This window comes from Aythya fuligula, chromosome 1 (assembly GCF_009819795.1).
Source record: "Aythya fuligula isolate bAytFul2 chromosome 1, bAytFul2.pri, whole genome shotgun sequence".
Taxonomy (NCBI): domain Eukaryota; kingdom Metazoa; phylum Chordata; class Aves; order Anseriformes; family Anatidae; genus Aythya; species Aythya fuligula.
In genome coordinates, this window is record NC_045559.1 from 4,637,012 (window position 1) to 4,664,093 (window position 27,082).

Here is a 27,082-nt window from a genome sequence, read left to right on the forward strand (position 1 = left end):
GGAAAAGGAAAAAATAGGAAAAGAAAAAGAAGGAAAAGGAAAAAAGGAAAAAAGAAAAAATAAAGAAAAAAATAAAATAGGAAAAAGGAAAAGAAAGAAAATTAAGTAGTAAAAATAATCAGAAAGAACAGAATAAGAGAATAAGAAAAATAAAGAATAAAATAGGGGAGGGAAAAAAGAAGTTGGTGAAATTGCGCCGCCCGGTGCGGGGTTCTCGCGGGTGCGCGGCGGGGGCAGCGCGGAGGCTCCGGGTGCGCCCCGCCGGTCCCCTCCTCAGCCGGGGCCAGGCTCCGCCTCCCCGTGCTTATGACACTGGAACCTCCTTAAGTTGCGTCTCGCCACAGCTGTCTGTAAGCACTGAGCCGGCTGGCGCCATCCTGCTCCTTTCAGAAAGAATGCCTTCCCTGTAAAAAAAAAAAAAAAAAAAAAAAAAAAAAACCAGAGAGGGGGCGGAAAAAAAAAAAAAGGGAAAAAAAAAATAGGGCGAGAGAGCACAATCTGATCTGATCAAGCACTTTCAGCTTCATCCCTCCTGGGTCACATACTGCTCCTCCACCAAGGTTTGTGCGGAATTTCTTTAGCGACTTTATTTTTTTTTTTTCCTTCTTCCCCCCTCCTTTTGCCCTCGCTCCTTCCCTTCACCCCCAACCTCTTGTCTATCGCATTACCCCCCCTCCTCTTCCCCCCCCCCCCCCACTCTTTTCCTCTCTTCCTCCCTTTCTCGGTTGCATAATAATTAATGAGCAATCAAAGTGGCTCTAGGCTGCAGCGCAGCGAATGGCACAAGTTCTCACCGGGCTTAAGCCGCCGGAGCTTCTCAGGTGCAAATTGAGCAAACAAACAAATAAACAAACGACCGCGGCGACACCGAAAAAAAGAAAACGGGGGTGGGGGGGGAGAGAAAAAAAAAAAAAAAAGAAAAAAAAAAAGCCAGAGCAAGAGAACTGCGGCGGCCGGAGCTGCTGCGAGCCGGGCGGGGAGAGAGCGAAAGAGAAAGAGGCGCTGGGAGAGGTGGGTCCAGGGCAGAGCAGGCGCTTCCCAGGGATGGCTGCCGCGGGATGGGATGGGTTTGCTGCTGCCTAAAAAGTCAGGTGCTAAAGTTCAGAGCTTCTCAAGCACGTTTCTCTCTGCCACTCTCTCTCTCTCTCTCTCTCTCTCTCTGCTCCTTCCCTTTCCTCTTTCTCGTTACAGGTGATCAAAGAAGAGAAACATCTGCAAAAGAGCGGAAGATACCGAGGGGATCTCACTTCGTAGAGATATTTTTTCCCTCAGTTTATTTGTTTTCCTTTTTTTTTTTTTTAATTACATTCTCTTTTTTTTTTCCTCCTTTATTTTTATTTTTTTTTAATTTTTTATTTTTGGAACCGGCCGCTCATCACCGCAGCCCCCCTCCCTCCGATTTAAAAACCAAAGCAAAACAGAAACAACCCCGAACTCGCCGAGCAGTTTTCCCCCTCCCCGACTCCGCACCGTCTCCGCACCGTCCTCCCCCTCCCACCGCCGGCCCCCCGCGCCCTGCCGAGGAGGAGGAGGAGGAGGAAGAGCAGCGGCGGAGCACCGAGCGCGGAAGATGGAGGTCTCCACGGACCAGCCGCGGTGGGTGAGCCACCACCACCCGGCCGTGCTCAATGGGCAGCACCCGGACTCGCACCACCCCACCCTTGGCCATACCTACATGGACCCCACGCAGTATCCTCTCGCCGAGGAAGTGGATGTACTTTTTAACATCGACGGACAAGGCAACCCCGTCCCCCCGTACTACGGCAACTCCGTGCGAGCCACCGTGCAGAGATACCCCACGGCCCACCACGGTGAGTGCCCCCCGCTGCCCCCCGGCCCCCGGCGGCTCCGAGCAGCCCCTAGCCTCGCTGCCGGTGGGCAGAGCCCCTGGGAAACTACTGCAGGGGGGCGATTTGGGGGTTGGTTTGGGAGAAATGCATCCCTACCCGGCTACTTTTCGCTTTCTTTTCCCGCTTTCTTTCTTCTCTTTACTTTTTATTTATTTATTATTACTATTCTTTCTCTTTTCCTTCTTTCCTTCTTTTCTTCTTTCCTCCTTCTCTTCTTTCATTTTTTTTCTCTCTCTTTCTCTCTTTCTCCTTTCCATCTCTCCTTCCTTCCTACTTCCCTTCCTACTTCCCTTCCTTCTTTCCTTCCTCCCTTCCTTTTTTCTTTTTCCTCACTCCCACTTTTCCCCTTTCTTGCTCTGTCTTCCTCTTTCTCTTTCATCTGTCATACTTTTTCCTTTCTCTTTCTCTCTTCCCCTTCTCTCTCACTTAGGCATTTTCCTCTTTAATTAGGCGAACAAGCTTTTCATACGGTGTTCAGTTTTTGCACAAGTAGCTGATCTTGAGAAGAAAAGCAAGCTGTAGAGCAGGGGTGTGAAAATGACCCCGCTGTCCTCACGCTTGGGATATTTCATTTGCACCTTGGGAGCTTGTTAGGCTTGATTTGAAAGTTTTGCACATTCACCCAGGGCCGCACCACGGCGCGTGTTGAAAACAAGAAAGAAGAAAAATCCCGAGGTGCAACCAGGTTAGGCACCAGCCCTGTTGTGTTTCCTTGTCCTGCAGGAAGGTAGTGAGCCACAGCCTGAGTTTTATTGCTGGGCCACAGCTTTTAGAGAGGAGGCAAAATACCTGGGGCCGATGGGGCCCAGGTCTGAGGAGGGATGAAAGTTTTGGTGCTATCTTTTTAAGAAGGATTGGAGCAACCCAGTGTACGTGGCTCGAGTTTGCCTCTATGGTTAAAAATTAGGGAAAGGGGGGAAAATAATAATAAAAAAATGAAGGAAACAATCAGTCGCTGATTTCCAAAGCCGCAGGGTGACCTCTCCGAAGTGGCGGAATCTAAAAAGTCTGAGGCTTGCCGTAGAAATCACCCCAAAATCAAGGCAAAGAAGGTGGGATGAGTGAGCTGGGCTCAGGGGGCTGCTCCCGGCCCTCGGCTACTCGTTGAGTGCGAGGCTGCATTAGGCTCCGCTCAGTAACTGCATTGTTCGCCTATTAGTCCATTTAAAACAATTATTTCTAAGGATCAGCAGCCTTTGTCCTTTCTTTCTTTTCTCTTCTTTTAATTTTTTTTTTTTTTCCCCAATATATCAGCAGAAAGTGGAACTGCGGTCTCTCTGATCTAGCCTGAATATTATTTACTATGCTACTTCCTGGAGAAGATAATGAATCTTGACCCTTTCTACTCGTATAACCCACCTTCCCTTCCTTTTGAGCAGTTACTTTCAGTATTGTTCACAAATGTCTGGTACGGTGAAAAGTAGCTTGGAGATCTTCTAGACATGCACAAGCTCCCATGCAAACATACGTGTCCACACTGCACCCACTCCTTTGCTATCTGTAGCTCGATAGATCTGTGTTTGCATCTCTCCTTCTGTATATTTAGCAGTCTGTACACACGTATCACGATACCTAAAGAGGTTAAGGACCTCTAGATGTCAATGTGTTTCAGAGCTTTATTAGCAGGCACAAACTTGCTCTCCTCCAGGTGAATAACTGTGTTTTTCAGCTTCTAGCGATTTGCTCAAGTCGCTGTGGATTTGGGTAGATTTGATTCTTTGAATGTTTTTTCACCAGGGCAGGAATTATTTTAAAATATTAGGTACGATCCCTTCAGAACATTTACAACCAAAGAAAAAAAAAAGTTTGACTGCATAAATTGAAATAGATCTAGTGGTCTCCCTCAACCCAAATCCAGGTCTGTATTTTAAAACACAAATGAAAAGCCTTTTGTGATACGAAGGAGATGGAGAGTTTCTTCTCAGACAGTTGGCACTCTGCGTGTACCATGAAAACGCTGTCTAACATGTGAGGACAGCCTGATGGATTAAAAAAAAAAAAAAAAAAAAAAAAAAAAAGTAAACTGGGGCAGTATGCAAAGTTTAGTAGCCCTGTTGGAAAGGTTATAATTCCGTTTTTGGGCATCTTCTGGTCTTCTTCGTTTGGCCAGAATATGCCCAGGGTTTGTAGCCCACGGCTGCTTTTGGGAAGTGACTGACAAATTATTTTCCTGCTAAGAAAAATAATTTCTGCAGCAGGGGCTTGGCAATTTCACACGGGATTTTTCCTTCGAAGCTTGCCTGGGAATGTCTGGGAGGGAGAGGGTGAAGCAGGGCTGGCCAAATCCCGCTTCTGTGTCCCAGGGCATCTTTGCTCAGGGGGTCCCAGCCCAGCTACTCGGTCCTGCATGATCAGGGCGGCCACCTCGGAGCTATGACACCACTAAAAGTTTAATTTTAAATGAGGGGAAGCCGAGGGGTCTGCACCAGATGCGATTTTTCTTGCTCGCCCCGCACTCAGGATCCAGTGGAGCTTTTGGGGAAGGAGGGGAAGGGATGGGGGGCGCAGGCTGGCATCCCCCCTGGCGGGCTCACAGGGGTGCAAGGGGAATGTAACCGGCTTTTTGCTGTGCTTTTTTTCCGCGCAGGGAGCCAGGTGTGCCGCCCCCCGCTGCTGCACGGCTCGCTGCCGTGGCTGGACGGGAGCAAAGCGCTGAGCAGCCACCACAGCGCTTCCCCCTGGAACCTCAGCCCTTTTTCCAAAACCTCCATCCACCACAGCTCACCGGGACCCCTCTCCGTCTACCCACCCGCCTCCTCCTCCACTTTATCCGCCGGCCACTCCAGCCCGCACCTTTTCACCTTCCCGCCGACCCCTCCCAAAGATGTGTCCCCGGATCCGTCCATCTCCACTCCCGGCTCCACCGGCTCCAGCCGGCAGGACGAGAAGGAATGCATCAAATATCAGGTGTCCCTGGCCGACACCATGAAGCTGGAGTCGTCCCACTCTCGGAGCAGCATGGCCTCTTTAGGGGGAGCCACGTCCTCCGCGCATCACCCCATCACTACCTACCCGCCGTACGTCCCAGAATATGGCTCTGGACTTTTTCCCCCCAGTAGCCTCTTAGGAGGATCGCCTACCGGGTTCGGGTGCAAATCCAGACCGAAAGCACGGTCAAGCACAGGTAGGGTTTTTGGCTTTTATTTTATTTTATTTATTTATTTATTTTGTCCCAAATGCTCGGGAGAGGGGAGGAAGCAATAGGGGTGGCAAAGAGGGTTCACGGCCACATCCTCCACGCCCAGAGGGATGCGCATAAACACTCGTGGGAAGAAAAAAGGGGGAAACTTGCTGACCCTACAGCTTGCCCTGAGCCGAATCCCCCCTTATTTAGCCTGAGGGATGCGGGATCTCCCCTTCCCTTCCAGGGCTCCTGCCCCGGGGCCGATCCTGCCCCCTCCGCCGGCCCAAAATATGTGTGTTCAGCTGCGGAGTCTAACGAGGAAGCGAAACCGAGGGAACCGCAGCATTAGTGTATCTCTCTGGATTTTAATAATGCCACTTAAATCCCGGCCAACTTCCCCCGCCTGCCCTCCGCCTCGCTCAGCCCAGGGCCTCTTCCCATGCGGCGCCGGGAGGCTGGGAGATGGAGAGGGAAAGGGGGGGTGGGGGGGCGGGATTTGCCCTGAGCTCACCCCCGGCCCCAGCTAGCTTCTTTGCCCCCGGATCGGACCCCAGAAGCATCCCCCCTAGGGAAAAAGACAAAGGAGAGGCTGCTGGGGGGGTCCTCGGCTCCCTGCGCATCCTGCGCGGCTCCGCTGCGCCTGGGGGGGAATTGTGAATTTGTGGGCACCAAAGGGTGCTGAGTGAGCCCGTGTGTGTGTGTGTGTGCAGAGCAAAGGGCGACTAGTCAAAAGGCTTTTTTTTTTTTTCTCCCTTCTTTCAATATATATATATATATATACATATATATATACATATATATATGTATATATATATATATATATATATTTTTTTTTTTTTTCCGTGGAGGCTGCTGCAGGGTTGCCTGGCATGAATGAGATCAGTTTTCAGGGTTTTTCCAGGGTGACATTTACTCTGTCTGTCTGAGCAGGGACTGTCTCTATTTAGCTGATATGTTTGAGCTAATCCAATTATTTTCAGACTGCTGCACGCGACAGTTGCATTGTTTATCCAGCGCCAGGAACTTTAATAGAGTCCGGATGCGGTTAGAGTGACAAAAAACCCCAGACCTGTATGTTTTGTACATGAAAGCAAGAGAGAGAGAGAGATGGAGTGAAACAAAAGAGAGGGACAGACACTCAAACGCTCTCAGAGTGGCTGCCCCGGCTAACCGGAGGGAAAAAAAAAACGACCCGGGGATGACCGGGAGCAGCTCCCTCCCGGCCCCGGCACGGACCGGTGGCTTCTGCGGGGCCGGGCTCCGGCTTCGTCCCCTGCCCGGTGCCCTCCGAGCCTCAGCTCCAGCCGGGGCACCGGCTGCGCGGGATTTTCAAACTGTTTTGCCCCCCTCCTCCTCCTCCGTCTTGTTTTCCTTTTGCCACTTTCTGTTACTTTACCTTCTAGAAAGACATCTGCGGTTTGAGATAAACCAACCCCGAGAGCAACACCTATTTTTTTTTTTTATTTATTTTTAAAGTCGATTTTAGCAAGCTGGGAAGCTCGCAGACAAAGGGGGATGGGGCTAGGCGAAGGGCTGCAGGAAAAGGAGGGAGGGGGTGTTTTTGCAGGATGAAAGAGGGAGAAACGGCTGAATTTTTTGTTTAATCATTCTAAGGTTTTTTTTTTTTTTTTTGGAGTGTGGGGAGAGAGGGTTTTAGTGCAAAGGTGCTGGAAAAACGGCTGCCGTTTGTGGTTAGGGTGCGGATGCCTCTCGCTCGAACGCAGCACGGGCTGGGGCAGCGGGGAGCTGTGTGCTGGGTTAGCTCTGCTCCGGCCAGTGGAGGTCTGCTGCAGCTCTCAGATGGCCTACCAGTGTCTTTAGGTGCAAGAAATACAACAGTAACCGACTACCTAGTCCTCTGAAAGTAGCTGGAAGGAATGACTGCATCCCCTAAATCTACATCCCCTCTGTGCTGGGAGCCAGTGGGTTGGGGGAGACCCCCCATCACCAGAGAGAGGATAAACGGGTGTCAAAAAGGAGAGGGAGAAGATGGAAAATACTTTAAACAGGCATGGAACTGTTTGGGATCCCCCAAATTGGTGTTGGACCATCAGGCTCTACATGCAGTGGGAAAGGCAGAGAGGTTTCTGCAGCCCTGACTGCTGAGCAGTGAAAGCTTAATTGCAAACCAATATGCAAACCAATTGCAAATCAATAGAGGGTATCAGCAGAGTGATTGTGGACTGGCTAGCGATGGAGGGTGTTTGGGTTGTTCTATGGTTATTTTGGGGATTCCAGATTTGACTTGACCTAAGGCCAAAGGAAGAGCCTTCCTGGGTCGTGCACCCCCTGCAAGCCAGGGAGATGTTCCAGGAATGACTCTGGGGTCCCCAAACACATTGGGAAGGGGTTCATGGACAAAACTTTGGTATCTCAGGAGGGTCAGGAAGTCCTTTTATAGCTTGTCAAGGTTTGTCTGGTCCATATAGTGAGATGGGGACCACAGAGCCATAGGAGCCCTTACGCCAGAGGGGATGGGGACCCGCCAACCCCCTAACATCCTTCCTGCTGGAGGGCCCCAGGGATGGGTGAGAGTTTCATGGGAGCCCGTCGAGCTGCCCTAGGGTTTGGATGAGAGAACAGAACACAATACAGCTGATGGTGTGGGGGTGTGAGGATTGGGTGGGCAGAATCAGCCCCCACCAGGTCTGAGTGCCCCCACCTCTGCCCAGGATGTCCTTCAGACATGACCTCAGGACTTTGCTTCGACATCCTGAGCATGGACAGGACAGGCAAGGTCTGGCACAGATGGGTCTTTTGGAGGGTTTTTGGGGGGTGGGGGGAGCTTTCTCCATCCCCTTTCACCTCTGCTTTCCCTAAGTGATCCATGCGCTCTCTTGTTTCCAGAAGGCAGGGAGTGTGTAAATTGTGGGGCTACCTCAACCCCCCTGTGGAGAAGAGACGGCACTGGGCACTACTTGTGTAACGCCTGTGGACTCTATCACAAAATGAACGGACAGAACCGGCCCCTGATCAAACCCAAGAGAAGACTGGTGAGTTTCTGCATTTGTTTTCTTTTAAATGTATTTATTTATTATTATTTATTTTTCTCTGCAACTTTTGCTTCTTCTAAACAGCCTGGGATGGAGAAGGGAAACTTATCCAGCCCCAAAATCTCGGCCCACTGTGCCAGAGGGCTGGAAGGGAGGATGCTCAGAGGGATGCTCCCATGTGGCACGAGCCTCAGTTTTCTGTTCCTATTGCAAATTGCAAAAGAGGTTTAAAAAATCAAGATCCAGGACTTTTTGCAAGCCAAAAATGAGCTTTCTCCTATTTTGTGATAGGGCAGAGGTCTTTGTGCAGTGCTCCTGCATGGCAACCCAAGGATGGTGGCTCTCTCCAAGGAACACGGGCACTTCCCAGTGACCAAGGAGATATCAGGAGAAGAGGGTTTCTCTGCCCCCCCCCAGACAGCTCCCTGTGTATTTTCACATTCCTTGGTGCCATGGAAGGGGACCTGAGCTGATGCTGGCTCAGCTGATGGTCCTGGTAACTTTTGTTCCTGGTGTGGTCATTTGTCCCCGGGCACCGTAAGTCTCCAGCCATCCCATTGCTGCCACCAGGTAGGGGATGGCAGAGGTGCGCATAGCCAAGTGTGCACCCACAACAACACAAGCTGGGGGAAGGAGAGATGCTTGAATAACTATTTGAAATAACGAACTCATAGTTTCAGGCCTCATGACCGTAATGTACACAGGCAATATATTATAGCATCCCCAGTGATCTATTTATGAATTTCCCTGGAAGCCACAAAAAGGTCTGGAAGCTGTGGGCACGGCTAATAAATGCGCTGAAGTATATTTGGCAAATAATCAGGCAAACCACAAGGGGAAAAATATATCAAGTGGGGGAAAAAAATATGTTCCCTGCCTGGGAAGTTATTGAATGTTTCGAATCAAGGCACGTTTGGTTTCATTTGGATTAAAAACGTGAGCAGGCTCCTGGGGGCTGCTCGGAAGGTGGAGGAAAAGTGGTTCTTGCATCCCCACAGGGTTTTGGGGCTGATGGAGTGAATGGGATGTCTGCGGCGTGCTGGTGCGGGAGCTCGGCCGTGCATGTTCGGGGATGGACGCTTGGTGCCTTCCCCCGCGCTTTTCCAGTGCAAGAAAATGTTGGTCTCCCTGGGCTCAGGCTTGTCTTTCATAGCCTCATTAGGAAAAAGGAAAGGCTTTCTAGGGAGGGAAGTGCAGGTTGGGATTTTTAATTTTTGGGCAGCTCTCTCATTCTCTTCTCCTCCTCCCCCCGGCCTTTCTGTCTTAAACACACACACACTTCGTTTTCTTATTTTTTTCCCCTCTCTCGTTCTCTCTTTATGTGTAAAGTTAACTTCCTAGGAAAAAGCTGCCGGATATCTGGGCCCTGGAGATAACTCATAAACAACAGCTCCGTTTCCCCAGCCCAAACACACAGGAGCTTGAGTGTATCCAAACAAGCAGAGGGGGAGGCAGGATAGGAAAGCGGCTGGAAAGGGGGTAGAGTTTTCACAAAGTGTCTGATGGAACCATGAAAGAATGTCCCGAGTCACCCCAAGCCTGGCACATGTAAAATGGAATACATAAATAAATACATTTTGAAAGGTCACTCTTGAGAAAAAAAAAAAAAGGAAAAAAGAAAAAAGAATGAAAAATGTAAAGAGAGACCTTGTCTTGCACAATCACTCCTATCTTGGGCATTTCAGTTAAAGTATAAGTTGCAAAAATTTCCCGTTCTGTGCACATAACCTCTGCTAAGTGAGAACTTTGGATTTTTATTTTTTCCTTTTTTTTTTTTTTTTTTTTCCCAGCACTGCCTAGAAAAACATACATTTATTTCTATAATTGTATATATTTCTCCTGCTTTCTCTGCTTTCTCTCTATATTTATTTCTCCTGCTTTCTCAAAAAAAAAAAAAAAAAAAGAGAGAGAGAGAAATCAGAAGGCACCAGAGCCAGACCTGCATTCACATCTCATTGTAAAGGGATGGGGACACATGTGCCCATGGCTTGACTTGATCTTCCCTGGCGAGTGGGCAGGGGCAGGCAGTGTGCGCACAGAGGCACAGGGTTGGGGGCAGTGGCATGCACCTCTCGCTCTGCCACAAACTTCCTGCCTGACCTTAGGGTAGTTTTGTAGGCTCTCATCCCCGGCGCGTTACAACTAATGAAAGGGCTCCGATGGGCTGGAGAGGGAAGTCAAATAAACCCTTAGATGCTGAGAACCCAGCCCAAGCTTTGTTGAGTTTAATGGGTGGCTTTATGGGAGATGATGAATCGATCTTTGCAGCTGAGAAGGTGCAGGGAGCTCAGCTTCATTTTGGGGGGGAGAGTTGTGGCTCTGGAGGCATTGGTGGGGGGGCCCAGGATTAAGCTGGTGGTACTGAGCCACCACTGTGGTTGGAGGGTCTCCATCCCTCTTGGAGACCCTTCCCATCCTCATCAAAGCCTGTGGCAACCCCATCACTGCTGAGACAAAACCTTCATCTGAATTTTCTCCCTTTCCCTGCCCATGTGGATGCAGAGCTCTCAGTTTCCCTGTCCGGCTGCTCTGGTTCTGGAAGGACTATAGGCAGTTTCTCTGAGGGAATTGGTGAATGGAGTCTAATTTAGGAAGCTGTCACCTACAAATTTTTGGACACCATGTGTAAATTTGGACACAGAAAACACCCCTAAAATAAGTACCTTTATCAGCGCTTGTTTCCTCTTTCTGCACCCTCCTTGATTCCACCTTTCCATCAGTGTCAGCACAGCCAGCTTTTGCATGAAGTTGTGTCCTCGCTGCTATCCAACATCTGGTCCTGCAGAGGACACTGGGCACCCTATTGCCATTCCATAACATGGTTAAGATTGGGTCAGTGATGAGTATCAGTGGAAACCATTCCCGGGAGCTTTTACAGTAGAGTTATTATTCATTATTTCCTGCCTGCTGCTGGTGTCTCTGGTTTAAATTGGTGCCACGTAAAAGGTACAGTCTGGGACTGAAAGAGAACAGGGTTTAAAATATTCAGATTACGATGCCAAAGTTTTGTAGGGAGAATGTGGAAGATGGAAGAGGTTTTAGAGAAGACAGTGGACATTGTGATTTATTTGTGTATTTAAAGTTAGCCAGTGAGGATCTGCTTGAAATCCTGAAAAGGTAGCAAGGTGGTGACCAAGCTTGTCTTTAAATGCATTTACCATATGAGAAATTACGGTGAGCGCTGCGTAGAAACCCCAAATGTCTTCAAAGGGGATGTTTCCCCTGTGTGGGCTGAGTCAAATATCACTGGTTTTTAGAAATTTCCTTAGGCTTGATTTTTGGGTCTGATAAGGGCAAAGCTGCCACAGAGAGACTCAATCCAGCCTCCAAGACATCCGTGCATGGCCCCTGGGTTGTGGCGAGCACGCGGCTCTGCATGGAGGTATGTCCATGCTGTACATGAAACATGCCTACCAACCCAGGGATTTTGATGGGAAGCAAATCTGGGGCCCTGGCACAGTCTCTAGGAGGACAGGACAAAGGTGTATGTGTGCAAACATGTCTTATGGCTCTGCTGTTTGTGGTGGGGTGCCTCAACCTCTTTGGATGGATTTTTGCAATCAAAAAATTTTCACACTGCCTGGTGAGAGCCCCTTGCTCTCAGAGCAGGCACTCTGTGGTACTTCCTAATGCTTGTGGGCACAACGTTATTTATTTTTCAGGCAGTTCTTTTTGTGTAATTAAAAAAGAAAAAAATATTCCTACTCTATCTAAAACAAAACCAACCCGTCCTCTCTCCACCTACGCCACATTCAATTATGATTAAAATTGCAACATGACCTAACAAGAGTTGGTATTAATGCTAGCGCTGTGCCAGTGTCCATGTTTGCATTTTGGGTTTGCTGTACGGTATCCAAAGATGCGGTACTTTTTTTATTTTTTTAAAGTTGGATGTGCTACAGTGTGCTGCTGTGTGGGGTGAGGGGTAAATTTGAAACAGTAAGAGCACAAAAGAGAGCATTAAAGGCTCAGTTCTGCAAGGTGCCAAACATAGCTATGATCTGGCAAATCGCTTAAGCACATGTTTTAACTTTAAGCACATGAGCAGTCCCATTGAAAGCAGCACATCGGGATGAAATCAGAGCTCTGGGACTGTGTCATGTTGATGAAGAAGAGATAGGAGTGGGATCTAAAGGTCTTTTTTGGGAGCTGTAGGCACTCGCACACACGCAGGCATGCATCCACATTCATATAAAAGTGTGCAAACTCCTTTTCCTCCTTCAGTGGCAGAAGGACAATTTGTATGCCAAAGTTACAGTTTTTAAATGATAAGCACGAATTCATACATGTGAATGAGAAGTGACTTGGCTAGATTTGTTTTTCCTAAATCATTATCACAGCTAACAAAAAAGCTTCTTTATACACCTTGACACTTATACTTTTTTTTTTTTTTTTTGTTCCTCCCCTTCTCCCCTTTTATGAAATGGTAAATTCTTTTTTCAGCCTCATTACCAGTCCTTAAATAAACATGAAGGTTGAGGCTGCAAAAGGGTGTAATTAAAAAGTCGGGATTCTTGCTCTTCGCCGCAGTGTTATTTCCGATCTGGAGCACGTATCCTTTGAAGCGGAGCCGAATTTATGGGACCAGGCCACACTTGCGGTCGGACCCAGCTAGCAGCTGCCCACCAAGCACGGCGCGGGTCTCATCCGGCGCTCGCCGGAGCTGGCGTGACTCATGCCATTGACTCCTGCAATTGTTGGTTCAGGCCCTGACTGCAGAATTAGACCCCTGGGGGGTCTGAGGGAGTTAAGATGGAAAGACATGTTGGCATTTAAATACTATTTTCCCCTCTGGAATGGGCTGTGCCAGCAGTGCTAATTTTGATGAGTCCTATCAGAGGTTTAGCACTCACTTTTAGGATGCCCTTTGGCACCCGATTCAGTTCATATATAATTTGGGATTAAAGTACCTCGGGGATTTTTTCCAGAATTATTATTTGTTCTCACAAGCCAGTTTCTGGAGGCCTCTGCCGACGTGCGTCAGTCTTGCATAGTTGATGTTTTCTTTCTCAGCGATTTTGCTGATTGCACCTTTTTAATGCGGGCGTTTTTCTCTCCCTCTCCTCTCCCTCCCGTGTCCCCCCCTTCCCGCAGTCTGCAGCCAGGAGGGCGGGCACGTCCTGCGCGAACTGCCAGACCACCACCACCACCCTGTGGAGGAGAAATGCCAACGGCGATCCCGTCTGTAACGCCTGTGGGCTCTACTACAAGCTGCACAATGTAAGTGTGACGGTAGCGCTCTGTAGTGGGGCCTCCCTTCTCATGCTCGACGACGGTCCAAGCTCTTCCCCGTCTCGAGGATTTCCAGTCTTGGGTGGTGCTGAGACCTCCTTTATCCCTTTGGGGACCTTGAGGGTTGGAGCAATGAGCAGACATCCCCTCAAATGTAGTCGATTGGACTTGGGAAGGTATAAAACAGGACAGTCCATGGGGAATATTAGAGTTTTCCCATGCCTGAGCCAAGAAAGGAGGGGTGGATCAACACAGAGAGACGTTATCCACTGCTGATCGGGTTCAGTGTGCTGGAAAAGACAACACGCCGTCCTGCAAACCGATACCCCTTCTACGCACAGCTTGGTTCCTCCAGCAAATATAAGCTCCGCCAAAAAAGCAAAATGTGCCAGCAACTATTTAGGCCTTTCTTGGGTTTGTGACTATCTTTGTCCTGTCCCTCCGCCAGTCCCCAAAGATGATTTATTCAGGTCTCGCATTTGCCCCATTTGACGCAAGCGATTCCTAAACCAAAAAGCTTGATTTAGTTAGTGGGTTGTAGTCTGCTCAACCTGTGATGTGAATTTTAAGGCATCTGTCATGGAAGGGAAGGAGAAATGAAATGCCTGGCAGATTTAATCTAATATCACCATGCAAAGCCAGCTTGCAGGAACCAGAGATATGTGCCCCAGGGAAAGAGCTAAAGGGATCTGAAAAGTCTTCTCCCCAATAATACTGGTAAAAAGGAGTCTTAAGGCAACTCGTGTTACTCTCATTCCACATGTGGCATTAGAATAATTATAATGTCAGAAGAAGGAAGAGACTTGCAATTTCTGTGCTTTGATATCACTCTTTTTTGGGGTTTTCTAGTGGTCGTTTGCTTTATGTTTGACTTAGAAATATCAGGCTATGTTTTGCCCTCATGTCTACCCACACAAACACATCAAAGATGGATCGGGTTTCATGGGGCAGCCAAACCTTGTGGTGTTTCAGTCCCTTCCATTTGTTATTTCAGGCTCTTTGGTTTCTTGGGATGAGTAAACAAGTTTGGATTAAGTAGGAAAAAAAAAAAAAAAAAAAAAAAAAAAAAAAAACAGGGTAATTTTTCACCTGTTCTGTGAGAGGCATCTCCCCTGGAAAAAAGGAGAATGTGTTTACCCTTTAGTGGGCAGGCGTCTCAGCACGTTTTGAGTCCTATGTAGCAAACAAAGCTTGTCATCAAACTTTCAGTGTGATCACTGCAAACAAAAGGCTGGCCTAGGCAGGAGGAGTGAAACCTCTTAGAGTATCACAAGAAAATATTCTCTGTTTGCTATTTGGCAAGAAGGCAGCAAGGTCAGCCAGCCTCACTGGAGGAGTCTATGCTTGTGCTCTGTTTTCACTGGGGCTGTGCAGCCACCAGAGGTAGGACTTATATCACATAGCTCGGGATGGTAGCAGCAGGGACATATAACTGAGCTGCTTCACTTGTACCCCAACGAAGCCGTTAGAAGGAAATAGGGTCTTCCCAGGTGCCACTTTTTGAATGTGGTGGAGGTGCTTGTGTTTGGACAAGATGATTTGCACCCCCAAAGAGGGTTCAGTTTCTCCCCATGACTACAAAAGGGAGGTAGAATGCTAAGTTCAGGTGCATCTGCACTCTAGTCATCAGACTTGAGGAATTCCCCTAAAGTGTCTGAGTGCTGGGGTTCTCCAGAAGCATGCCTGTGAGAGCACCCGTTCCCTCTCTCCTTCTCTTTTTTACACCAACTTGTGAACCTAATTGGCCCGAATTGACCCCTAGATCCACTGTTTAGGGAAGCTCTGATCCAGCTGTGAAATTTGTGACATGGGGCAGGCCTTGAGCACATTGGAACTGTTTTCACACTCATTAAACACACCGTCAGCTGCTGAAAAGCTCAGCACAGCTACTTACTGAAGTCAAGTAGTATCTTGCCTTATGAGCAACTCCATTAATGGGACCTGCTTAAATGAAACCCCTAGAGGAAGGAGATACTGTGTGCAGCAACAGAACTAGGCAAGGGTACTACAATTTAGCTATGAGTGGGTAGATCCTTTTCTTTTTCACGTTTTCCCAGTAGCTGATGCATTATTATTACAGTGAGAGATGGGCAATGTTGCCGCTGATTGTCCTTGAAAATACCACCCTGAGCTTTAAAGATTTACAGGGGCAGAGCACTTAAGCATTATTCTGCAGCCCAGTGTGGCTTACGAAGTGTGTGGCTGTGAAGGCTACACTGTACTTCAGAAATAAAATATAAGCTTTTTAAAAATATTTATTTATTTATTTATTTATTTACTTATTTATTTTTTCGGGGACTGGTGGTAAGGTGGTGGTAGCTTCACTGAGATGCCTTCTATTTTCTGGCTGCTGGGAGACAGGACAGTAGGAGCTCTGCTAACTGCCTGCTGAGTGGCACTGGCATCACCCTTTAATCAACTCAAGGACAAGTTTCCTTGGCTTGTGTAAATTGGTCTAGTAGATTAGAGTGAAAGACTAATGTGTATAGGCTGTGGTCCTTCTCCTTTTGTGTGTTTGTGTCTTCATTGGTTCTCCATTAGGCGTTGGATATACACAGATTTTGAAGACTCACCATAGCATGTCCCTGCCGAGCAGCAGAATGTGTCTGCACAGATCTTATGTCAATGCCAGCTGAAGTCCTTCGGCTGCTTGGAAGGCTGCTTCACTGTGATTTAGGCTGGGCTGTAGGAAACTCTTTTTTTTTTTTTTAATTGCTTTGAGTTTAATGAGTTTTTCTTGGACCTTCAGATCATTAGGTTGTTTTAATGGATTGATATGAAGATGAAACTTGCCTGTTTTTTAAGTCCACGCCAGGAAGGATTACACCAAAACTATTTTTTTCATGAGCTACATCAGTTTGTTTTGCTGTTGATTCCCAAGGCTGAAGCTAACTTATTTGTCAGTAGGATATTAGCAATAATCATAACAGTCTTGAGGTGCGTTTAGTGAAGCTGTTTGCTTTTCTCCCACTGACTTCAACAAGAGCCAGCTCCATTAACACCAATATTAACAATGACTAATATTTCACATTGATATGATGCCTTTCATCCTGTGGCATCCCAGAGAGCTCTCTAAGATACAGCCACTCTCGAAGATTAACCCAACGTTGTAATGACTATGTCTAAAGGATAAATCCGCTTCAGTGACAGGACCTTATTGAGGTCAAAGGCAAAATCCCATTGGCTTCAGTCAGAGCAAGATCAGACCTATAATATCTAAGACCATCCCCTGGATTTGATCTGTTGAATGTGAGGCTCTTGTCTTTGTTATTTCAGTCCTTCTTAGAAGTGGGATCGGCCTTCACTCACTTCAGAGATGGGTAGGAGTGCCTGTACCTCACCTGAGGTGTGCAGCAGACTGGCCTGCACCCATAGAAATGAGTTAGCCACCATTAATTTTGGTTGAAGTCCTCAGAAAAGGTCTTTGTTTCACAGTATCCAAAGGCAGGGCAGTCAATGCTTTGCATATGATGAAACAAAGAGCATAATTCCTGCCCATAATTAATTGGCTCCATCTGAAATTAATGAATTTCATATACATGCTTTGGGCTGGTTTAATTTTAATTTAGCATGTGTTTGTCATTTTTATCACAATGAATTTTCATGGAGAAGGTCTTCCCTCCAGGTCTCTCATTTCTCTACCCCAGAAGCAGAGATGAGTCTGTGGCTTTGATGATTTGGGGACCCCTTTAACTTTGCTATGACTGGCTTTTGAAGTCAGCACAAAACATTTCCAGCTTTCTGTTGTGACTGCTGGTCTCTCTCCTCCTGACGTTTATCTGAATCTTCATCTGTTTGGGTCTGGTACCTGCTAGAAGGGTGAGACCATGACAGCAGGATGATGCCATCAGCTGGGATGGCATCTCTGATGCAGGGCTGACCATGGCTTGTCACTACCCTCAGCAAAACTCACATCCTTCAGGTTCACATCAAATCATGGTCAGGGTTGATCTGTTCTCTGCGATAGAACAAGACATGAAAGATGTTGCTTTAAGGAAGTGGTCAGTGTTCTGCAGGACAGAGCACTAAGCATCACAGGGCCAGGACCCCTGTTCTTGATCCCAGGGCCAGCACAGCACCAGTCCCAGCACCAGGCTAATGTAGCTTTGCCACCACAAGCTCCTGAGCTTTTGTTTGCTGCTTCACCTGGAAATCAGTTCTGGCTGCCCTTGAGCCTTCACATCATGATGCAAATCCCTGGATTTGAGTTGAGTTCATCAGAGATCAGGACTTCCAGGTCTGCTTTGTCATTGCTGCCTGGTGGGATTCACCTGGGGCTGCCTCCTGCTTTTTAAGCATGGGCAGCACATCCCTGCTGGGTGACTTACAACAGAGCAGGCAAAGTTTTCCCATCTCAGGCTGGAGCAAAGGGCCTTCCTTGTGTGCGTGTCCCAGTTCCCTTGGTGAGGACAGGAAGCCAAGGAGAAGGGCGATATTGTATTTAAAGCCTATGACATTTGAGGTTTTGGCTTGTTGCTGCCCTGAGGCTGCTGTTGATCTGCACATGGGCAGCTTCATCCCTCCCACCTTTAGCTGCTGGCAAGCCAGGCTGCTCCCTCTGGCTGCCTTTATCCAGAGGTAATCAGCCTTCCATTCACCCATTTTTTTTAGGATGAGGTGAGGTTTCTCGTCACTGCTGGTGTGGAGAGCCTGGGGTCACTCATTGAGACTGAGATGACGAACTTTGGGATGCTCCTTCCTCTCCCCGTGCCCCTGTCTCCACCAGTAACAGGGAGCTTTTGTATCCTTGCCCCCCTGGGGAGAGAAATCACTGAATGGTTCTCATGCTGTGGGGAAAGGCACCAAGCAGGGGCTGATAAGCAAGAAGCTAAACTTTTCTGTGATCTCAAAGAAGGGAGCGCTTTGTTCCTTGCACTGGCTGAAGATCTTGCAGCTGAAGATCTGCTCAGGATCCCTGCAGGAATCACTTTCCATTGTCCTTCAATAGGGATGAAATGGTAGTTCTTGGTGGACAGCAAATGTTTCTTCTCCCTTTTCTCCAGTTTGCAGAACACCCACCAGCATTGCTGTGTGCCCACATGTATTAGAAGAAGTGGTGCTCAGCTCTGTGGGGTGCTGGGCACTCCTGGGGGCTTCCTTCTGCCTTGGGTGGAATTCTGCAGAGGAAGCACAGACTCATGTCACTCCCCAAGTACAGATTTTTAAGGGATTTTTATGGATGTTGGATGTAGAAATCCCTTCCCAAGTGTGTTTTTTGTGGGCTTTCATGACACCTGTGCTAATGCATGTTGTGATGCTGGCTGGCTGTACAGCAACAGGAGTTTCTTATAGAACCTTCGCTACCATTTCCTAGCTGGGTGTGTGAACAGTCATTGCTGTTGCCAACAGCCTTGCAGGAGAATGTCATGCTTTAGGTTTGAAGGATCCGAGAATAGCTGAGGTGGGAAGGGACATTTGGGTCCATCTGCTCCAACCTCTGCCCAAGCAGAGCCACCCAGAGCAGAGTGCCCAGGAACCAAGTCCAGGTGGCTTTTGGAGATCTCCAAGGAGGACACTCCACCACCTCTCTGGTTTTCTCCAGATATATCTTAATTCAAGCAGGAAATGCTCTACTGTGCAGCACAGATACCTGTTTCAGGCCAAATATAAACCTAAGAAGCCTTAGAGATAAAACCAGATCGGATAAGGTAAACCTGAAAGGATGGTCAGTGCAAAATAATTCCAAAACAAGCAAGGAATTCAAATACCTGTCGCTTTTATGAAGACTTTGAGCGGCACCCTAATGCCACTGTGAAAGTCTGAGACCCCTGGGAGCACTGAAATCCCAGCAGCTGTTGCCAGTAATGGTTTTAGATCAGTCAGGAAGCCTGGGGGTGAGTTGTTGTCTGCAGGGAATATTTCAAGGTGATAATGATTGGTCTTGTTCTTAAACACGTTGCAATTACCTAATGTGCAGATAGCTGAAATTTTTCAGCTGCTGCAAGTTATTTGGGTATGGTTTGCTCCTGTGAGGCTCTGTACTTTTCTGTTGTTTTATCTTTAGAAATTTCAGCCAAACCTGGAATTTTCTGCAACTCCCAGGGGTGGGTTTCACCCTGGTTTGAATTTTTGGGGTGGTATGGGGTTGTGTAGCCATGGTATGTGGGGCGGGCAAGGGGAGGAGGGGGTTGCTGGATGTTCAGCTGAACCTGGGCACTTTTCTGGGTATGGGGGTATGTGAATCCCATGGTGATTTGGGGAGAAGGGATGGAAGCACAAAAAAAAATAATATATTTTTGTTTAGATTAACAGACCCCTGACTATGAAGAAAGAAGGAATTCAGACCAGAAACCGAAAAATGTCTAGCAAATCCAAAAAGTGCAAAAAGGTCCATGACAACCTCGAAGACTTTCCCAAGAGCAGCTCCTTTAACCCTGCTGCCCTCTCCAGACACATGTCCTCTATCAGCCACATTTCACCCTTCAGTCACTCCAGCCACATGCTGACTACACCGACACCGATGCATCCTCCATCCAGCCTCTCCTTCGGACCTCACCATCCCTCCAGTATGGTCACTGCCATGGGTTAGCGATAGACTCCCCTGCTGAATGCTTACAGTCTCAAAATGAGAATTACTTTATATACTTGCATTTTTGCAGGCGTGTGGTTATGGGTCTGACGTCCCAAGTCAAATGGGAGGGGGAAAAAGAATAAAAAGTAAAAATAAAAATGTTATTTGAAGGCGTAAGAGCGAAAGTAATAATAATAATAATAATAATAATAATAAAATAAAAAGAGAAAAAAAACTACAAAAAGCACAAAAAAGGAAAAAAAAAAAGAAAAAAAAGAAAAAAGTAAAAAAAAAAAAGTTTTAAAAAAGTGATGTTTGCCACTTTTTAAAGGAACTCACTATGGCGTCTATGTATTCTTACCCACTGAATCTGGATACCATTTGTGAATAAGCCATTCAGAACTTGCATTCCCTATTGGACAGGATCTCTAGTGCTGTGAAAAAAAAATAAAATAAAATAAAAAATGCTGAACATTGCATATAACTTATATTGTAAGAAATATTGTACATTTGAGGAAGACTTTATTGCATCTGGAGAGCTGTAAAGATAAAGGCATGAAGGACTTCGAGAGATTTTTTTTAAGGAAAAGAAAAAAAAAGAGGACGGGAGGACAATTTAAAAACAAGAAAAACAAACAATGCAGACCAAGAGGAAACGCGGTCTTATGAACAAATGGACCAACTGCCAGTCATGTCTTCTCCTTTTATTTTATTTTTATTTTTTTCTTTTTTTTCTCTTTTTTTTTTTTTTTTTTTAAATTTTGGTTTCTTTTTCATTTCCGGGGAAGGGGAGGGGGCTGGCTAGAACGGTTTTGAAGATGCATTAACTAACTAACTAACTAAATAAATAACTAATTAAATAAAACCTGTAGGGAGAACATTCATTTTGGGCCATGGGCCTTTTACATAGGAAGTACCAATGGTGTCAGGCAATCAGTGTTAACATGCGGACATTGCCAACAAGGGGTTTTCAGATAGCCATTCTCCAGGTCTATACGCATTGTGAACAAGTTCCTGTAATTGTTGTTTGTATGTATAATTCAACGCACCAAAATAAGAAAGATGTAGATTTATTTCATCCTATTATACAGACTGAATGGTTGTACAAATTTATTTACTGCTAGTGATAAGACCTGCTTTTTTGTTTTGTTTTCATATTTTTTCCTCTTTTTTTTTTTTTTTTTTTTTTTTTGGAGAATAAACTAGATTAAATTCTGTTGACTTAAAAGTGTTTTGTGCTTGGGTTTGGAAAGGGAATTTGTTTCTTTTTCATTATTTATTATTATTATTATTTTTAGAATTTGTTTTGATGGTACTTATTGCACAGTTACTATGGGGATGGGGATGTGTGTCTTTTTTGACTCATGCGGATGGTCAATGCAGTGTTTATGGTGGCTTGATAGAAAAAAAAAACACAAATCAAACCAAAAAAAAACCCAAAAACAACACACCACACAAACGAAAACTGACAAAACAAAACAAAGAAATAAATCATCTCCAAATAAATGGGCTGCATGTCACCGTGACCCCACTGCCTCCCATTGTGCTCCCTCCTCCCACGTGGGACATGTCCCTTTTGCTCTTCATTCACCATGGTGCCACCCCTATATCAGTGACATCTTGGGACTGGGGTAAGTGCAAAGGTACAGCAGGACAGTTGTAGTCCTGTCTACTTTTTGGGTAGGGTTAGGAAAAGCCTTAAGACTTTGGAGAGAAGTTGTGTACTTGCTGGTGTAACCTGGAGGTCTAAATCAAGATCTTGATGGGAGACTGAGATGGTCCAAACCATGACCTTGTGCTGGCAGGAATGAGCAGAACTTGCTACAAAAGGCTGGGTTTGATGGTAGACAGAGGACAACCCCAAAAACTGGGGGAACCCTTCCCTGCATGAGATTTTTTGAAATAATACAGTTTATCTTAATATTATTGTTAATAGTAGTGATTAGCTCTTACCATATGATTTCTGATGGTTTAATCCTTAGGAAACAGTCCTTTTAGTCTTTGGTATTTACCCACACAACTTCTTTAAACTGTCATATGGTTTGGGCATTTACTTTCCAAATGAAGGGTTAAACTTCTTATCATCCTGGTCCCTTTGCTGGAGATATAAGCATGATGTGATAAGACAGAGGTTTCCAAGACTGTGAGAAAATGATTAAAAAACAAAACAAAACAAAACAAAACAACAAAAATACACTCCCACCCTCCAACCTTAAAACCCTCAACAAATGTGACCTGCAAATACCTATTTGCAAAAGATGCTATTCTGAAACCCTTTTTTCATGGGAGAAAATCCATGGAGGGTACCAGTGACATGGGCTCATCTTCTTCTGAAGGATGGCTCATGGGATTAAGGGTGTTTCATGTGAGAAAGGCTCACAAGACCACTTCAAAACTTTCAAGGTGATTGTACACAAGGTCCAAAATTCTTTTGTTTTGGGAATTGGGAAGAAAAGAAGGGAAGAGTATTAACCCTTATTTATTTTGTTTCTCCTTTATTTCTAAACGAATCTACTTAAAATACCTCTACCACAAAGGAGGATTTGGCAGACGTAAGTGGAACAGGCAGTAATTGTTTTGTAATGTTGTATATTATTTCCTTTTGACTCTGTTGACAAAAATATGTAAAAAGCTCAGAACAAATGGCACACATTTAAAATCCTATGTTAATCAACTTTTTACTTTCTCAAGGAATATTTTAAGCATAAAGACTAAATGTTGAAATAAAGCACAGTGAAGAATTACTAAGATAAAGATGGGGATCTTGTTGGCTCCTAATTAATCATCTGCTAACTAGAAATCTATTTTCAATTAGTCTGACAAATCAAAGAAAATAATAATCTTTGCTGATATTAAGCTTTATTATTTTTTAATTCGTGATGCTACAACCTTCTCCTCTTATAGCTCATCAACAGATTGCAGTTGAAATAAGATATTTGTTTCAGCTCCTCAGCAATGGTGTAAATCAAACAAAATCTTGCACTCATGTATTATTATGTTTGAATATTTCCATTTGCTTTAGAAGGAGATGGCTCTTTATTTTTTTTTATTTTTTTTTTCCTAAAACCTGGGAACACTTTCTTGCAGTTTCCCTCTGATGTTGTTTCATTGGTCTTAGGGTCATTGAGTGAGAGGAAGCGGGGTTGGAGCCAGCTCGGAGAATGAGCATCCTGAAAAGGTTTTTAATTTTTTTTAGGGAGTCCTTACTTCAGATATCTTATATCCGAATGCTGGGACCTGAATGAATGGGATTACTTACATTGCACATACTGCTTACTGTCCAAGATGCTAAATAACACAAGTGGCTGCCAGTTTCTCACTTATGCCTTTTATCTTTTCCCTTCCCTTCCCTTCCCTTCCCTTCCCTTCCCTTCCCTTCCCTTCCCTTCCCTTCCCTTCCCTTCCCTTCCCTTCCCTTCCCTTCCCTTCCCTTCCCTTCCCTTCCCTTCCCTTCCCTTCCCTTCCCTTCCCTTCCCTTCCCTTCCCTTCCCTTCCCTTCCCTTCCCTTCCCTTCCCTTCCCTTCCCTTCCCTTCCCTTCCCTTCCCTTCCCTTCCCTTCCCTTCCCATTTTCCTTCCTAAAGGTGGATTATGGAAAAGCCAAGAAGCATTTTTCCTGGGCAAACGTCCTGTGAATAGTGACTCTGCATTTCTTCATTTCTGAAATTGCAGAGAAGAACTGATGATGGGCAGGTTGTAGCAGGAAAGACCTCTGAGTCATGACTCTACTTCGATAATCTATATTGTGTAGAAAACACAGTGGAAGTCATTAGTGGGGGTCAAATCTTGTGCTCTTTATGCAGGCAAACTACCTTCTGTGAATTAGCATGAGTAACAGTTGCTGTGCTGATGTGACTGTGGCAACCACTTTCTACTGAAGATCCCTAATGAGTGCAATAGGAGTGCCTAAGTATTAGTTTCAGTTTTATTACCTTGACTTATCTGCTTTAGTTAAGTTCTCACTTGCAGCGTTGCTATGAGAGTACATATGTGCACACATACATATGTGCACACAAGCACACACGAAATATTGAAGGGATGTTTTTAAGGTTGCTGAGGCTGCTTCAAGGCTGAGAGACACAAAGTGCTGTTGTAGAAAACAGTTATTTTTCTTCTGTGCATTTGAGTTATGTGTTGTCTTAGGGTGCATCTACACCAGCACTGAGGTTTAGCCACTTTTGAAGCAATTTCACAGTAGGTCCAGTTTAGGGTGATGGTATCGTACCTTGGATCATCCAATATGCTTTCCTTTTAGATGATCCCTTCTTAATGTGCTACTGCCTGTAATGGGAGCTGAGGCCATGTGCCTAGACTAGAACTAACCTGAAAATACCTCCTCAGATACGGCCTTTGTGTCCTCAGTGCAGATTGGTTTTCCCTCCAGATTCACTCCTATTTCACTGCACTACTTGCTAACTCACACATTACCCTAAATGGTGTGTTCACGTACTCCTTTTTGGTCACTGAGACTTCTGATTTGCTTGGGAATTGTTGTAGTTTGGGGGAGAGTGAGGGTGGGCAGTGATGGGACTAGAGGAAACCTCTCTTGTTTTTTTTTTTTTTTTTTTTTTTTCAGTGTTTGGGATAAGAAAGTGGAGATGTTTTTACGGAAAAGAGCTGTAAAGTAAAACTTAAAATAAATCATATTTATTCTTACCTCTTCTACAGAGGTGCTATATGGCATTGGGAAACAGCCTTGTGTGAAACTTCCCACGTGTCTTGTCATATAGGAATGAGCACTAATTGTTTGATCCTCCTTCTTGGGGATGTCTGGTTTCACACCCTGAGGTCTGTTTTGCAGAAATGTTCAGTGTTCTCGGTGGTTTCTGAAGCAAGGGGATCTTGTGCCTGGGTTTAATGCTGCATAATTCCAAATTCTGTAAAAGTTTTTTTTTTTTTTTCTTCTTTTCTTTTTTTTTTTTTTTTTCCTTCAATCTGAAGTGCAAATCCCAGGCTTCATTTCTTCCATTTCCCTCTGTCCCCAAATCAGGAGAACAGATAAAAACTCCTCTCCTCAAAGATGTGCTGTGAAAATAAATACACCACTTGTGAAACGCTTGGATGCAGGTTAATGAGTGCCACTGAAACCCCACAAGCCTGTGGGATTTCCTTCCCTGTGCCCTGAGTGAGGCAAAGGAAAAAAACCTTGGGTGTTAGTGCCATATGCAGAAGGAAAAATGGAGGTGGAGGGAGGGTGAGTAGTTCAGTCTGGTGTTTCCTAATGCTTTTTTCTTATTTTTTTAATCTTCACGCTTGTTTTATGAAAGTTTTTTTTTGGTCATTGTTGCATTCTTCTGGAAAAATATACGTGTATATGTATAGATGGATTAGTAGTGTGTTTTCCATACCGTATCAGAAAAGGAAATGTGGTATGTGTCATGCCTATGTGAAAGAGTGTCTAGACCTAGTGAACTGGGGGATGACTGTTGACATCTGATGGTCTTTACTGGTTGTCCAACATTTTGTGTGTGACCACGTGGCTATCTAAGGTACTCCTATATGGCAACCAAGACACAGCACAAATGTATAGCAAATTTATACCTGTTTCACACAACCCCCTGAGGCCACGCAGACTCTGGGTGGATGTTGGATCACTCCATCTTAGGTGTATATTTCCCTTGTTATAAGTTTAAATTAAGGCTTTGACCTGCAGCTCAACTCATTTTTTTTTCTCTCAAGGTACAAAACACCTGGTTATTTAACCTGTCCTTTTACATTTCCAGTCTGGGTTACTGTCGACTCCAGAGGCACTGAAATAATTTATGAAAAGCTGTCCTCTGGGAAGACAGAAGTGACTGAAATGTTGAGGGAAAGCTTGCTTGTGAGCCTCACAGACTGACATTCATTCTAACGTGGATAATTAGCCAAACTTCTGGATGTGTATTTAGGCTTAGCCCATGAACTGTTTTAGTTTCCAGTTAATACTATATTGCAGTATTATAGTGCAATCATTTGCTTAACTATTTCTGTATTAGAACCACACTAATCTTCTTACACTACTTGACTGGATAACTTTTTGCTTTCTAAGCCACAAATCACCCAGTGGTGTAAATTGGGCTGGTCCCCCTGACTGCAAGGAGAAGGGCTGCTAGATGAGCCATGTTGCTTTATTCCAGGTCAGGATACAACCCTTCAGCTCCAATTCTGCTTTTAATTACCCTCTCCCCTAATATTCACCAGTCATACAAAAGCTTCCCCTCTCAGCTGAGACCATTATGAATAATTAAGAAGTCTGGAGAAGCAATATGAACTGCATTAAATGCATGTGTGTGTGTCAATGACTGTTGGTGGCTTCTCAAGATTGTTCTCGTTCCTCCTCAAGACTCTTCTCTTTCCTCTAATACTTGGACTGCCATGGCCAGTGAGCCAGAGGAACCTTCTGTGCGGAAGGTGAACTGAAGAAGATGCCAGTTGCAGAAGGTCATCCCTTTTCTGCATGGATGCAAAAATGGTTGCTGATGAATTTATTTCCTGCAAAGTCATGCTAGAGCAGATTTATAGATTTTATGATAGATTATAAACTATATTTAGGGACTCTGAGGAAACAGTAATGAATAGGCACAGGTCCTGAACTGTGATCTTGGGTTGCAGCTGCCTCATAATAGATTTTTTTTAAAGTACCAGTTTGGGACAGGAAGTGGAGGGGAATACAGAATTATGCTGGGCCTTGGGAGAGGAGGATCCTCAAGTAGGAGTTGAACAGGACCCATGGGAAAGCCAAAAATGAGGAAGGAGAGACAGAACTTATGATGAATTTCTGAACAGTCACCCAGGGCCTTTCCATTAATAGCAGGCAGGATGTTTTCCTTTATGAAAACACAAGTAAGTTTGTCAGACACTGATAACCTTTCTATAAGAATTTTTGTACTGTGCATACTGTATAGATGTACATAACAGGGATATTATTGTCTGTTAAATTTCCATAGGGCGGCTTTTCTATAAAAACCTGCACATCAAAAAATGTTATACATGCATATAGGCCTGTCAGCCTTGTCTGTATTTAGTTGGCCTTTTCCAAAAGAGTCATGGGAGAGAAAGGTGAAGACCTATGAGACTCAATGATGTATATCTGTCCCTGTTGCATATGTATGGGTCTTTCACAGAAGCCACACAGGAATGGCTGTTCTCTTTGCTCTGTGGAGTTCCCTTTTGCATCTGGGCATGTCAAAGCCAGTTGAAAGCTCTGCTAAGGACACCTCTCATTTACTCATTGGCAAAGTTACTTGAAGTGTCATGCAAATGCTGAGCATCAAATTCAGTGTCTATGCTTTGAATCACTGTTCCAAAATATTATTTTTTTCTGTTCTAGTCCTCAGACTGGACAACATGCAGGTTTAGTTTGGCTTCTGGCTTTAGCAGCACATTTCAGGTTTC

General features: G+C 45.4%; 1 protein-coding gene across 3 annotated transcripts; it reads left to right on the plus strand.

Moving 5' to 3' along the window:
- The first annotated feature begins 1,570 nt into the window (after nucleotides 1–1,570).
- GATA3 (GATA binding protein 3) lies at nucleotides 1,571–19,843 on the plus strand. Of its 3 annotated transcripts, XM_032206155.1 has the most exons (6): nucleotides 1,571–1,811; nucleotides 4,179–4,190; nucleotides 4,438–4,974; nucleotides 7,822–7,967; nucleotides 13,062–13,187; nucleotides 19,444–19,843. In XM_032206155.1, exons 1-6 carry the CDS (start codon nucleotides 1,571–1,573, stop codon nucleotides 19,726–19,728), a joined length of 1,347 nt encoding a protein of 448 aa, XP_032062046.1. In that variant the 3' UTR covers nucleotides 19,729–19,843. The 3 variants fall into 3 exon arrangements, with proteins under 3 accessions (XP_032062046.1, XP_032062038.1, XP_032062056.1); XM_032206147.1 differs by lacking the exon at nucleotides 4,179–4,190; XM_032206165.1 differs by lacking the exon at nucleotides 4,179–4,190 and having other exon boundaries at nucleotides 7,825–7,967.
- The last annotated feature ends 7,239 nt before the right edge of the window (nucleotides 19,844–27,082 follow it).

Excerpts from the sequence above, each read along its gene's own strand:
- GATA3 (XM_032206155.1), top strand. The coding sequence starts at position 1,571 with ATGGAGGTCTCCACGGACCAGCCGCGGTGGGTGAGCCACCACCACCCG. Across the intron at positions 4,975-7,821 it reads GAAAGCACGGTCAAGCACAG|AAGGCAGGGAGTGTGTAAAT; the intron begins GTAGGGTTTTTG and ends TCTTGTTTCCAG. Across the intron at positions 13,188-19,443 it reads TCTACTACAAGCTGCACAAT|ATTAACAGACCCCTGACTAT; the intron begins GTAAGTGTGACG and ends ATTTTTGTTTAG.